Source organism: Rhineura floridana, chromosome 8, assembly GCF_030035675.1.
Source record: "Rhineura floridana isolate rRhiFlo1 chromosome 8, rRhiFlo1.hap2, whole genome shotgun sequence".
In the NCBI taxonomy this organism is placed as follows: domain Eukaryota; kingdom Metazoa; phylum Chordata; class Lepidosauria; order Squamata; family Rhineuridae; genus Rhineura; species Rhineura floridana.
In genome coordinates, this window is record NC_084487.1 from 117,218,199 (window position 1) to 117,233,393 (window position 15,195).

Consider the following 15,195-nt stretch of genomic DNA (forward strand, 5'->3'; position numbering starts at 1 on the left):
GCAACAGTGTCTTCAGTTCAGTTCATTGTCCAGAAGGTTTCTAAGAAACTTAAGCTCTGGAGTGCAGCCACGTGGGTCTGGTTGGCCACTGTGAGAACAGGATGCTGGACTAGATGGGCCACTGGCCTGATCCAGCGGGCTCTCCTTATGTTCATTCATCTCTAGTTTAGTGTTGGGATATCTTTCTCACTGTTGATATTCCTGACCTTTCCCCCTTCCTTTTCTTTAGGTGGTGCACCTGGCTCGCAATCTCATATACTTTGGTTTTTATAGTTTCAGTGAGCTGCTCAGGCTGACCAGAACATTACTGGCTATCCTTGATATTGTACAAGTGCCTATGTCATCCTACTTCGAAAGATTAAGCAAATTTCAGGATGGAGGTAAAGGAGAAAACAACAACAACAGAAAATGATTTACATCACAATACATTATTTAATCATCTCTTGGTGACTATCAGTCTCAGGTCTGGAGAAAGATCATTTGATTTTTTAGTGGTAGTGGCTGAAACCCCATGCATTTGGTTTCAGCAAAAGTATGCAGGGAATTGTACCGAGAATTGAAGTTGCTAGTGATTTTTTCTCTGTCTCATTTATTTTAGAGGACTTCCATAAGTGAACATATTAAAGCTATTCTGTGGTCAAAATGCACATCTTTTCATACTATACAGTTGACTTCAACACTGCAATTGAGCCAAAGCTATTTAACTTGTTTCTTGTTTTCTTCTTCATGAGTATCAAAGGTATATTCCATTTTCAGTGATTTTCATCACTATGTTCTTTCTTCTTTGTACTCATAGTTATTGCCCTTGTTTTCCCACAGCCAATTTGATTAATGTGAGGGCAAATGAGGTTGAAGGTTGTGAGGGCAAAGAAGAAAAATTGTAAGTAAGGGTAACAAATGGAAACCAAAGAGTACTGAAGCAGTGTGAATATTTGGTGAAGTGAATACTTTTGAGTAAATTGATTGGATTCATAGATGGTGCTACTGTCAAAGAAATCATTGAAGTTAAAGACTATCCAGTCATACACACACTTACACACACACTATGTATATTATAGGGTTAGGGAACCTCTAGGCCATAGGCCAGATTTAGCCCAGCACAGGTTCCAATTTGGCCCATGAGGCCTTTTTCCCCAAATGATACCCATCTGCCCCATACATGACATCATATATGATGTCTAGTGTGGGGCAGGTAGAGACACAGCTGTGATTGTGCCTTTAGTAACTCCTCCTTCAGGAACTCCCACCCATCGTGGAGTCCTTTCCCATCTAGCCATGAATCCTAGCATTTCTATGAGCTTATTAGAATCAGCTTTCCCAGAATCCAAGGTACATGTTTAATGACTCTTGGCTTTAAGTTTTCATAAAATCAAGAATTCCAGAATCACAGGGACTCTTTCCCTTAAAGTTCCACTACTTTAAATCTCATTGACCATTTTTTCTCTTTTGGTTAAGAACATGTCAAGGATAACAGACCCCCTTGTTCTTCTTCTGCTTTCTTGAAGAGGAAGTTGTCAGTAAGGCATATCAGGAATTTGTTGGAGATTCCATGCTTGTTGGAGTCAGATACTAGAGTAGGTGAAGTTCCCCATGATGACTCATTATTGCTTCATTGTAATTTGTTTCAGGAAAGCATCATCAACCATCCATCCTTGGTACAGCAGGGCCCCGCTTATACGGCGGGTTCCGTTCCGGACCCCCGCTGTAAAGCGGAAAACGCCGTAAAGCGGAACCCCATTGACTTTAATGGGCCGCGTCGTGCGAAAATGACGCGAAAACGGTGCAAAATGTCGCAAAAGGGGGAAAAACCCTTTAAAATTGAAAATGAAAGGTGCCGCATCAGCGGAACGCCTTAAAGCGGAACGCCGTAATGCGGGGCCCTACTGTATAGCAGTCTATAGCAGACAGTGGTTGAAATATTGTTTTTATTTCTCCATTTTTTTTATCCAGATGTCTACCATGTTTTTGAATATCTGTGTATGTGTACCATTTATATATATATATATATATATATATATATATATATATATATATATATATATAATTTGACATATAAAAGAAAATATTTCTTCACACAGCACATTATTAAACTGTGGAATTTGCTCCCACAGGATATAGTGATAACCACAAACTTGAATGGATTTTAAAAGAGGATTAGACAGATTCATGAAGGATTACGTTATCAGTGGCTACTAGCCGCTATGGCTGTGTTCTGTCTCCATTGTCAGAGGCAGTATACCTTTGAATACCAGTTGATGGGGATCACAAGTGGGGAGAATGCTGTTACACTCAGGCCTTGCTTGCAGCTTCCCATGCCATTTGGTTGGCCACTGTGGGAACAGGATGCTAGATTAGATGGGCCTTTGGTCTGATTCAGAAGGGCTCTTACGTTCTTAATGCTACCCCTCCTCCCTATATCCTGCTAGTGCTGTATTCCAATCAAGGGAATCATCCTACCAAGTCTCAGTTATACCCATCAAGTCTTATTTACCTACCTGTACTTAAGAATTCAACCTCATTGTATCTTATTTCCTATACTCTAAACATTAGTGTATAGGCATCAAAAGCCTAGAATATCCTGCTCCAATCAATCTCCTGTTTTTTTATTGTGGGGTTTGATAGACACCCCCACATCTCCCCCAGTTTCTCCTGTAGCATCCAAGTCCCTATCTTAAGTGATTACCCTTGGGCTGTTGACCCCATCCCCCACAGGATTTGGTTTAAAGCCTTCTTGATCAGGTTTGCCTGCTTCTGCCAAATGCAAAAGATAAATGGGCACTAAGATGTAAAGGAGGACAGCTGTTTTATATACAAAGTTGCCCTGGAAGCTTTAATTTAGCCCAGGGCATCTAGGCTATAAAACTCAGGTGATTCTCTTCTTGACACCACAAGGCATAAGCCCATGATGTGAATTCAATGAGCCTTTGCTGCAGCATTATTAAAACATATCACACCAAAGGACTTTTTCAAATCACCTTTTTTAACTAAAGGCCAGATTCTAGCTATGTGTGCAAAAATATTAACTAGGTTATGGCATCCTCTGTGACAGAGTCTTATAGAGCCCCTCATTTAATTGGAAGATGAGAACAGTGTGTAACATATGAAGCTTAAGCATGGCAAAAGGCAGTTACAGACTACAGAAGAAACTCTGCATACGCCAAGATCCAGCTCTTCCCCCCCCCAATAGCTTTATCTTTACCTTGAGATATGTTTCTCATAAACAAAATTGTATGCTACTCTGTGAGTCCTGTTATGAAAGGGCAGCTTATAAACTGACAAAATAAATATACTAAAAAAGAAAAAAAATCCTACATATGTCTTCTTGTTTGGGAATATTTTAGTCTTAAAGTTTAGATCCTTTGAGTCATGAAAAGAACACATGTATTAATTAAAAATTTAGCAAGAAGCACCTTAGATGAAAAGCCTTTAATTATACTGCTGGGACGTTATTGAAGAAAATATTAATTATGGATAAAATTTCTTAGCAAATGAGTGCTAAGCTAGAAGGCAGATATATTTATGGCTGGCTGGTTATTTTACTTTAACTGAACAAGAACAGAAGTGCTGTCAAAAGCTAGATACTTGTACAATTATTTTCCAGGAGTGGATGGTGGTGGTAGTACTTGGCTGCTGTTTGGCTGGTCACATTGCTGCTGCTTACTTGGAGGTGGAGTGGAGGGACCAGGTGGCAGTGAAGCACAAATGCACCAGCTCAGCCAATCAAGCACTCCCGCCATTGTGTTTGTACTGCACCAACTTCGCTGCCAATCACCCCTCTACCTCCCAATAAGGAGCATTGTCATGACCAATCAGAGGCCAGGTGAGCACCAGCTCCCCACCACAGCATCCGCTATTGTTATTTACCTGTCACAGCTTCTAATAGAGAATTAGCTGGTGAGCATGAACAGGATTGTAGCCAAAGTGACACCACTGAGAAACAAGAGGGGAGGTATCAGCATGCTCAGGGGAATCCAAAGGTTTGGAGAAATACAAAAAATCTTTAGGAGATAAACAAATAAAGCCCAAGCCAAAAATGGCCCAATAAGCAGAGGAATGGCAAAGCGGGCTGGGGATAGGAGATGGAATGGAAGATAAGAGAATGTGGCTAGTTGGAATATTGAAAAGGAACACTCCTCCACACTGCAGTATTTTGTTTCAGGTCCCACTTGTGTTAAATATTCACAGATGTTTTTGGGTGCGCTTAATAAGGTAGTAAAATTAAAAATACAGCAGCTGGATAAGGAGTGGCAGAAGAGTGATAGGATTGTAAGGAGAAATCAAGAAGAAGTGAAACTTGACAATTGTAAAATTGTTGGTGGTTTCTAAACGCTTGCCTCTTCTTTGAGGTAAGCATCACCAAGCTCCCAAAGCTTGTCTCTGGGCTTGAGTCCAGTGAACTTCACCAACATCTCTACATTTGAGTTGACAAAACCTGGCGTTTATGTTGATCGCAAGAAAGTACCCTGACAATGCCTATGAGTGTTGTCAAGAACTTATCAGCAAACTTGAAGGTAACATGGCTCTTGTGCAAAGACTTGTGGGATTTCATCTTGTCCAGAGATGAGGCCTCTGTGTGAGAGCAAAGATTTTGCAGTTTCATTCCTCAGCTGCAGTTAATTAATAGGCCTGTGTGAAGACACCTGCTTATCTCTTGAGAGCCTGGTACCAAGGTCAATCTAGCTTGGGAATAGAGGGGAGGGGATGCCAGTTTGGTGCAAAGACACGGAGAAGTATTACCTGATGAGAAAGCCCCCTGATTGGCTAACTAGTCTGGTTTGTTACTAAGGTTTTTTTCCGGTAAGTATAAGAATAGGATCTTTAGCCTTTGTTCCCCTGGAATCCATCTTGCCTATAAGTGGATGTCCATGTGGGTTCCAATCCCATCTATTATCCAGCTTGGCATCTCTGGGGAGATGCTGGAACTTACAACAAGCTACCTCAAGTGTGCATAGAACAGGTTAGCTAGTTGTGTTATTTTGTTTTGTGATAGAACTATTTGTCTGTATTTTACCTGGCCCCTTTTTGGGTGTGGGTTTTAAGGAACCATTTTGTTTCTATTAATTGTGCACTTATATTTTATTCAATAAAGCTACTTCTATTTACCTGTGTGTGTTCATTGCAGGGGGAAATTGGCTCTGAATCTAGCACCTTGGCCACTGATCATAGACTACCGTGTATTTGGCTGTTGCCTAAGTCTCCAAAGCAAGTCTCCAAAGCAAGGAGTGCTCTTTTGGCTCTTGTCTTTTGGAATCCTAGGCAGGTTTATTTCTGGGCTCTGGGTTTCCCCTGACTCAGAGTGGTTAACCATTTCAAGGGGTGGTGGCAGCCTACCTACCTTGCAGGGTTGTTATGGCTCACTTAGTCCTGACAAGGGGAGATACTTTGCCAGGATAAATTGTCCGGGGGGGGGGGAGAGTTGGGTCCTGAGACTGCACAGCAGGCCAGATGGGTGGCCCGTGTGCATGACAAGTGTCTCCTACTTCAAAATGCAAGCATTATGAATTGTGCCAGATTAGATTAGCTTGTGTGCTAGTTTTATGACAGAAACTGATATTAAATAGAAGATGAGAACACTAAAATAAGGTATAATGAAAGAAGGCAGACAATTGTCTTCTCAAATATGTCAACTGCTCTTTCTCATTTAATACTTATAGTTGATCTCACCCTTCCAATTGTCCTGTATATTGGTGAAAAGAGCTATGATTACAGGGAATTAACATTTAGTTTTCTCCAGCTGTATGTTAAGCACTGAATAGACATGGTATGAGAAAGTGTGCTGAGCTGGACTTTGAACCTTGGCCTTCTGTGGCTGTAATGCTATGCATATTTACCTGAGAGTACTGAACTACAGTAGGGGTGTTCACACTTTCAATGAGTGTATATTCTGTGTATACAGTAGCAGAGTTGTACAAGTATATACTCTTCTACTCAAACACTTGTACATACTGCCCTGGGAACCTTCTGGGAGGAAGGGTGGGATATAAATTTAATAAATAAATGAATAAAATAATGTGTAAAGACATCTTGTACCTGTGTCCAGTATTACATGTGGAAAAAGCTTAGCGAGATTGACTTGCAAGCAAGCATGCATAGGATTGGGTTGCATGTCTAAATGTATCCTTCCTGGCCTACACATTAATGTTTCTTGTGTGGGAGTTTCCTAATATTTGCTTGTTGTTTATTAGCATTCTTGGTGAATCTCCCCTTGAATCTCCCTGGATTGCAGCAATGTGCAACATCTGCATATGTTCCTCACATGCATTGCAGCAGGGGGAGGGGAGAGTGGTGGAGATAGTGGTGGATTAGCAACTTCAAGTGTTCCTGGATGACACTGATTATCTGGATCCAATCTGGGTTAAGGCCTGGTTTTGAGACTAAACTGGCCTTAATCACCCTATTGGATGACCTTTATTGGGAGAGGGACAAGGGGAGTGTGACCCTGCAACTCTTACTTGATTTTTCAGCAGCTTTTGATACCACTGACCATGGTATCCTCCTGGACTGACTGAGTAGGGTGGTTATGAGAGGCACTGTACTACAGTTCTGTTCCTACCTGTGTAGTTGATTCCATAGAGTAACATTGGGGGAGTGCTCTTTAACCCCTGGGCATCTGTGCTATGTGGTTCCACAAAGTACCATTTTGTCCCCAGTGCTATTTAACATCTTTATGAAGGCATTGGGAGTCGTCATTAGGAGATTTAGGCGTAGTGCCATCATTAAGCTGATGACATGCAGCTCTGTTTCTCCATAACATCTGGATCAGGAGAGGCTGTGCAAGTCCTTGACCAGTGCCTTAATGGAGTGGTGGACTGGATGAGCTTGAATCCTGGGAAGATGGAGACTCTGTGGATAGGTATTCCTGTGTCTGGAAGGTAGGCCAGTTACCTTTTCTGGATGGGGTTGCACTCCCTCTAAAGAGCAGGTACATAGTTTGGGGTTGCATTCCCTCTAAAGGAGCAAGTACATAGTTTGGCACCCTGGGCTCCTACTGGGAGGAAGGGCAGGATATAAATACATACATACATACATACATACATACATACTCCTTGATACAGCTTTGTGATTGGGGCCCAAATGACCCCTGTGGCTAGGAGTGCCTTTTGCCAGTTTCCTCTGGTATGCCAACTATAGCCATATCTGGATCGGTATCACTTAGCCACTGTAGCTCATGCATTGGTATGCTCGAGACTGCGTTACTTCAACGAGCTCTATGTGGGGCTGCCTTTGGGCCTGGTCCAGAAGCTCCAACTGGTGCAGAATGCAGTGGCTAGACTGCTGATGGAGGCAGATAGTTGACAGCATGTGATACCTCTGCTAAAACATTTGCATTGGCTACTTATATGCTACTGGGCCAGGTTCAAGGTTCTTGTGCTGATATACAAAGCACTGAACAAGCTGGGTACAGGATACCTTAAGGGCCACCCGAGCTCTTACATCTCAACTTGATCACTGAGATCATTTGGAGAAGTGCTATTTGTTGTCCTACATGTTATACAGGCCTAGCTGGCTTCAACTAGAAGTCAGGCATTTAATGTTGCTGGTCCCATGCTTTGGAACACTCTTTTAGTAGAGATCCGGCAGGTACCCTTACTTATGAATCTGGTTGCACATTCCCTAGATCATGTTGCTCATCTTAGCTCCATTGATCTGTCTGGATTCACCTTTTCATATGGATGGGGGATGCTTGACCCCTTCCAGAGTCAATAGCTGCTGCTCAGCTAGAGCTGAATTCATGTTCCCAGCTATAGCTGGATTGGGCCATGGTCATTCCAAATTTGTTCCGTATATGCTAAATAGCTCTCATTGTGCCCAGCAGTTTGGCTGCATTCCGGTGGTTCTTACTGCTTTGTGAATTATTTTGTGTTTCTTTTGGAAAGGAAAAATCCTGTAGTAGTTATAACTGCTTTTTCTGTTTCACTCCAGTAGCTTTTTTCAACATCTGCTCTCTGTTAATTTGAAATATATTTGCCTCACTCTTATAATTAGTTGAAGTCTTATCTAAGATTGATACGCTTATTACTTTGGCTCTCACTGGTGTTTTTGACTGACATAAACTATCTCTTGGTAAGGAGAGTCATAACCCATTTCAACTACAAATAGCAAAATTAATTAAGTAGTTTTGTTCCCTTGCTAAAAAATCTTCTCAGCTGCGTTAATTCAATGCAATGTAAAATTACAGTATTAAATAGAAGACCTTTAACCCTCTTTAATTTGGTTTCCCCTAACAATTCACATCACTGTCTCTTTTTCAAGTCCCCCCCCCCCAATATTCTTACAGGAAGGATTAGTGAGGTTGCCACCTTTTTGTGGTAAAGTTCCCATATCTTTAGCAGCAGCTGTGTGATAGGCAGAACGTCAACGGGTGAAGCTTCTCTGTGTTAAGCAGTTATTGAAGCCACAAGAGTCCTGTCAGAAAAGAGGTGGCAGACCTCTGAGTGCACATGTGTGTCTTCATTTCTTTCTGTGGAAGACTAATATTTGGCTTGGCAAAGTGGTCCACAGGGATCTCAGCGCTGGCCTTTTAAGATTTCAGGACTTACTATAAATATTTGGCACAATTAACTGGGAATTTTCTTCAGTAAGCCCCACTGAAACAATTGGGAGTTTATTTATTTATTATTTATTTGTTAAATTTATTAGTCGCCCATCTGGCTGGTTGTCCAGCCACTCTGGGCGACGTACAAGATAAAAAAACCCAATACATTAAAACGTTAAAATTTAAAACCATAACAGTAAAAACCTAACCCACCCGAAAAGCCTGCCTGAAGAGCCAGGTCTTCAAGGCCTGCGGAAGCTCATCATAGAAGGGGCATGGCTACTCGTAGCTTACCACTGATGCACTGCATGCTTCATTGGTGCAGCCCTCCTTGGGAGGGTCATAACTCATGGGTACAACACATGCTTTCCATGCAGAGAGTCTGAGAGTACGTCCCTGGCAACTGCAGTTAAAATAATCTTGGGTAGCACAGAGCACTGTGGGACAGACCTCTTGCCTGAGGCCTTGTACAGCCACTACTATCTATAGTAACAGTACTGGAGTTGGTGGGCTGACTTAATATAAAGCAGTATCATCCGTTCACTTCACAAAGCAGAAGTAGTTTATCAGAAAAAAATCTAGGCTAGAATCTTTCTCCTTGCTACGATAGCTTCCCATGGAAGACAGTACAATGTTGTGTGTCCCCACCTCCCCCATGTGTAGATTTGCTCTTAGCTGGCAAAATACAGTCTATTTTAGTTAGGATCAGAACGTAATGTTGACATTCAGAAAGTTTTTAATAATTTTGGAACAAGATATCGGGTGACATTACAACTCCAAAATTTGTTATTTGGGGCTAGCAGGGGAAACGCATGTTTTGCAGCTGTGGTGTAATACATTATTTGCCCAAAGGATTGGCTCATTGTTTTCCTGCTTGCTGGCATACTATGCTCTTCTCCACTTAGAATGAAGTCAGTGTACTTGTTTTCCTGTGCCAAATGTGATATGCCAAATGTCCCCCTGGGCTTCCTTGGGAGGAAGGGCGGGATATAAATTCCATAAAAAATAATAAATAATTTATTAATAGTAGAGTGGTAAAGGAGAGAAAAAGGAAAAATACTGCTGCTGTTTGTACCACACTTGATCAAGAAAGGCATGACGGTAATTGACATCACACCTTGCAATGTGAAAGTGGAGGATGCACAGTGGCTTCAAGAAGTGTTTAAGTGTTCTTTAGCCCAACTACCTTTTACTTTAGTGCCATGCATTTTCTTTTCTATAGAACAGCTTTGTTGTTTCATGTTTATTTTCTCTATTTTGATGTGAGGGTCACAAATTTGACTTCAAGGGGCACATTGGTTTTGTTGTCTTTCCAGTTGCCATGGCAATACGATTTTAATTACTGTGGGTGAGCTGGCAGGTCAGATGGGTGAGCTGGCAGGTCAGAAACACTCAAATCTAACTGTGTGTATAGTGCTTCTTTTAGGACTTTCTGTAAGTTTTATGTGAGAAACATTAATTTCTGCCTTGTATATTTACTTACATTACTACACAACATCACTAGGTGTGGTATGAGGAGGGCTTTCCACTTGACACCAAAGACTTTGTTAACTATGGTGGATGTTGATACTTCCTATAATGTAGATGTTCAGCCTGGAGATGTGTTGAATTCCCTGTCTCTGAACAGCAACTTAAACCCATCTAAAAAAAATTGGCTCAAAGTTTGTACTCATCAGGAGAGTATCATTTAGGCTGAAATCCTCTACCATTTCCTAGAAGTAAGCTCCATTGAATTCATTGGGACTTAATATTGTATTAACATACAGGATTGTAATTAGTTTATCATCCTTACTAAAATCCTTCAAAGTGTAGAAATTGAGTGTAGAAACTGCTTTTGAGGTCCTCTTCCCTCAGATTAAGGGTCAATTCTTGTGCCAAGTTTAGCAGCAACAGCAAAATTTTGCCCCTTATCTCTTGAATTGATTTGTAAACACATCCTATTCTGGAAGAATTATGGGCTGGAACATTTTGGTTAGAGAGCTAAAGAGATATTGAGTTAACTCAGCTGGTAGATGAGGCAAGAAAATTTGATCACATAGATGGGCTTTGGACTATTGCACCTTTTTATTAATGCTATATATTTAAGTTTACTCTCTTGCTTTACCAGTCATATGTCTCCTAAAGAGGCTATTACCTCCCAAAGTGACAAGTTTCTATTTTTATTTCATAAATGTAGGAAACAATGTTATGAGAACTATTCATGGTGTGGGAGAGATGATGACTCAAATGGTTCTCAGCAGAGGTTCTATCTTTCCTCTCTCTGTACCTGATGTACCCCCAAGTGTTCACCCAGGCAAACAAGCCAACATTGTAGAGAGTGAAGATGTCACTGTGATGGACACCAAATTAAAAATCATTGAGATTTTACAGGTAAAGATCTTCCCTTTAAAATATAAAATCAAGCAAAGCACAAATAATGTCTGTTATGTATTTTAACATTAAGGAATGGGGGGGGGGGTTTGGTTCCAGCACAAGGTCACTTCACCAGCTAGTAATTTTGCACAGGAGTTAGAATTGGAAATGGACAAACCTGTCAATTTCAATTTCTCATTTTTTCCAGTCTTAAATTCAAGTCGCCACATTTCAACATCTACTTGCATTTAAAAAAAAAACACCTTATGAAAATATTAATACAAATGTCTCTAATATAATGTATTTTTGTATTTTATTTTCACTTATTATGCATTTTTATGCCCCAGTTTCTCTAATATACACATTTTTGTATACATTGGCTGGAGAACTGTATTGTAAAATTTGGAAAAGTGTGAATTTTGAAGAATAGTTGTGTTCTGGTTCACATACTGGTTCGAGAAGTGCAAATTAGGGAGTTTTCATTAAAATGCAAACAAAATCAATTTTCTCTCCCATCCCTGGTTATGACTTCTGTGTCCAGTAGAAGACTGTATGTTAACACAGTTTCTATTAGAATTTTGCTAATAGTAGTTAACATTTTTTAAAAAATTCAAAAAGATTTGTTTTTGAAGCAATGCCTTTTATTACATACCTTTTAATGCAACAATAATATTTGTTTATCTAATAAACAAATTGTCTTCAAATGCTTCAGAAAAGTTCAGAAATGTGGTATGTCAATCTCTTGCTTTGTAGTTTATTCTTAGTGTTCGACTTGACTACAGAATATCCTACATGTTGTCTATTTACAAGAAGGAATTTGGAGAGAGCACTGAAAATGTTGATAGTTCGGCAGCGTCTTCCCCTGACTCACCAACTCTCACTTCAGGTACTGTTGCTAAAGCAGGATAATTCAAAACAGTGATGTTTCCTTTTAATAAGTGTTGAAATACAAAATGAGGGTGCACTCACCTGCTAGTTTAAACAAATGGTTCAGAAACTCAAATATGAGAAAATTAACATTGTCAGGGAAATTCTTAGTCTATTCAGACATTATTATTCAATGTATGGGTAGCTGCCCACTATGTCCTGCAAAATGTACAAAAATTAAAAATCCAATGCAAAGTACAGAGCTAAAAATCAATACAATATAGAGGAGAAGGTGTTCAAATTTTAAAACACCCCCCTCCCATGCACACACAGACCTAACCCCCAAACAAATAGCCCTGAAATACCTTCAACTGCTGTAGCAAATTAACATTCAAATGTCTGGCAGAAGAGAAATATCTTTGCCTGACATAAAAATGATGTCAATGTCAGCTCCAGGCAGGCCTCCCTGGGGTGGGTATTCCATAGATAGGGGTGGGGAGCTACTGCTGAAAAGGCCTTCTCTTGTATCCACTCTCCAGACTGCTGCCTCACTTGCACATACTCACCCACTTGTATGTGTAGCAAAACTGTGAGAGGATCTTGGGATTTGCATGCCTGCTCTTTGACCCACCCTCTCCAATAGTACAGAGAATGTAGTCGCTAATACATTTATTAGAGCATGAAGTCTCTCTGGCACTGTAATGCAAAGTCAGATCTCAGGATCAGTGAGACCCTGTGCTTGAATAAACACTGTAGTTCCCAGTTCAGTAGTTCCATGCATGATGAGGGGTGGGGGAGAAAGTCCCCGATACATCCTCACTATTGTCACCGCATGTGCAGATTGCAGGATGGGGCTGACTGTTGACTGAACAGGCAATCAGAGAATAGATTGTAGCTATCCTGTCCTGTTCTGTTATCCTGTCCTACCCTATTATTATTGATTGGTTATTATTTGTGTGTACCATGGCCAAGCATCAGTGAGGGCTGTTGACGGGTGTGCGTTGTTGCGTGAAACAGCATACGTTACGTTGGAGTTAAGTTGCTCAAGAAACTTCTCAGATGCATTAGATCAGGTTAAGAGTCTTTTATTAAGACATTATGGCTTAAGGCTTTAAGATCCCCCCCTCTAGGAGAGAAGTTCTCAGTTCAAAGACATTACACAGAAGACTCAGCTCAACACAGATAGCTGCTAGAACTTTTCCCAGTCTATCGCGATGGTTACCATAGCAACGGCCTTGGCTGTCCGTTCCCAGACTGGGCAAAGACATAACTCCCCCTAGCTACAGTTTTTCAGACTTGATGGAAAACAGACTCAGTGACAGTGCGGTTCAATGGTCAACAAGGGCTAGCAAGGAAGTTGTCACCCTTGGACAGTGTGTTAATAGTTTCTTTGACCTCTTTTTCTGTGTAATACTAGTTGCTGCTGATCATTTGTTTCTAGCAGAAAATAAGGAAGGGAGTATGGTCATTTTTGTGGTGCTGACTCTGCCACAATCTGCTTTATGTCCTTTTGTAGCAGTTGTTCCTGACATAGATGAAATTGCTGCTCAAGCAGAAACTATGTTTGCAGGCAGGTAAGCTCTGAAATGGTTCCATTCCTTCCATTTACACTCAAATGTTTTTCATCCTCCTGTTTTATAATGCTAATGGACACTTCCTGTTTAGTCTTGGTACTTTCTCCTGCATGCTGATGTACTGCTATTTCAGTGGTAGAACTTTTAATTTGCAGAATGCTTTATAAACCTTTTTATGATTAATACAGCCTTGAGCACAGCAGCCTCTAGTAGATATAGTCTGAGTATTTGATTTTTAAAAATGATTCTATTTGCTGGTTATTTATATTATACCTTTTTCAGATATTTTATGATATATACTTATGATATATGTCTATAAGTTGACTAAATAAATAAAAAGCTGTCAAGATGAACCCATTGCACAATGCCGTGTGAGCTTTAATATGCCAGAAACACAACACCTCTGATAAAGGAATCTGGTTTGGATACTTACATAATTTGGTATGATATTTTAGATATGTTGTGTTTTACATTATGGTTTTATGGTTGTAATATTTTGTGTTTTAATGTATTTTGAGTTGCCTTGGAAGGGAATATTCTGAAAAGCAGCCTATAAATAATGAGATAAATAAAAACAGAGTAATCTGGCTATTGGAGCTATCTAGTGATCAAGCCGTAGTTTTTCAGACACAGAACTCAGTGGTTTTTTTCTGTTTATGCTGTAAAGTTTTATGTCAAGTTATTTCTCCTTGCCGGTTTTGTGGTGGTTTTAAACTGATTTTATGGTCCTGTGTTTATGCTGGTTTTCAGATGGTTTTTCAAGTAGCACTAGTACCTCTCTTTTTATAACTGGCTTTATTGTTTGTTTTAAACATGCACACAGATATGGTATCTGTTGTTATACTGAACTGGTTCATGCATAATGCTAAGCCACACACATTCCAGGCAAGGAGACTGTGGCTGCTGCTACGCTCCTCCCCTGATCTTCCTGCTGCTCCACTGCAGTGAGCTATTTGGCTTAGTCTGAACCAGGCCTGTAGCCAGGGAGGGGCAAACGGGGGCACCTCCTCCCAGTTTTTTTGGGGGAAATTGTCTTGTTCCATTTGTGACATGACAGACACTGACAACCTCCATTTGAAGAATGATAGGTTGTTTTAAGAACAGGAGTCATTTAAGAATAGGACCCTCTGAAAAATTCAGTGAATAAGGCAGGGCAAGTACACAACAAAGGTCTCATCTGGAAGACCCCTAAAGGCTGCTCACTCAAGATTGCCCCTAACTGTGAGTGAATTTTTCATGATCACAGTCACCCTATAATCGGTGAAGTAATCCTGAAAAAAACAGCCTTTATAATAACATAACCCTTGAAGAGTTAAATATTAGAACTTTGTATTATGGGCTAGAGCTAGACTTTCTTTTGCTGTACTTTTCATTTTCAGTTGTGTTCTCTATCTAGCCAGCAATAAAGAAGTATGCCTGTTTACCTGCAGTAAGAAGTAAGAGTTTGTTTATTCTACAGTCATTATAATGAAGAGTAGAATTGCTAAAGAGTGAAATAAAGAGAAAACTTAAAGTGATCTGAAAAAAATGCTATCCTTTTCTCTTTTAAAGCACTCACTATACTCACAATCATAATGGCTGTTTCTTATTTTTCTTGATTACTTGATGAAAACAGCCCTACAGGAGTAGAAATATTGCTGTGTACACTACAGTTAGCTAGCTGGCTAGCTGACCGACCTAGGCTGTAACTCAGGCCTAATTTCTGGTTTTCTGATTTTCCATATATGTGCAGCTCAGCATGAGGCCTTTTCAGGGTTTGTAGACAGAAAAATCAACCCAGCAACCAGTAAAAAAAATAAAATCCATTTCTTTCCACATCATGTTCCAATTGCTTAATTAGTCCTTTATGAAGCAGCCAGTTAAAAA

General features: G+C 40.3%; 1 protein-coding gene across 3 annotated transcripts in view; it reads left to right on the plus strand.

Annotated features, from left to right (window-relative positions):
* Positions 1–15,195, plus strand: part of ITPR2 (inositol 1,4,5-trisphosphate receptor type 2) — a 345,272-nt gene that overhangs the window by 104,780 nt on the left and 225,297 nt on the right. For all 3 annotated transcript variants that reach the window (XM_061582221.1, XM_061582222.1, XM_061582223.1), the window contains 4 exons: positions 230–380; positions 10,713–10,906; positions 11,642–11,774; positions 13,272–13,329. In XM_061582221.1, coding sequence (XP_061438205.1) covers positions 230–380; positions 10,713–10,906; positions 11,642–11,774; positions 13,272–13,329 — 536 coding nt within the window. The remainder of the gene's footprint in view (positions 1–229; positions 381–10,712; positions 10,907–11,641; positions 11,775–13,271; positions 13,330–15,195) is intronic.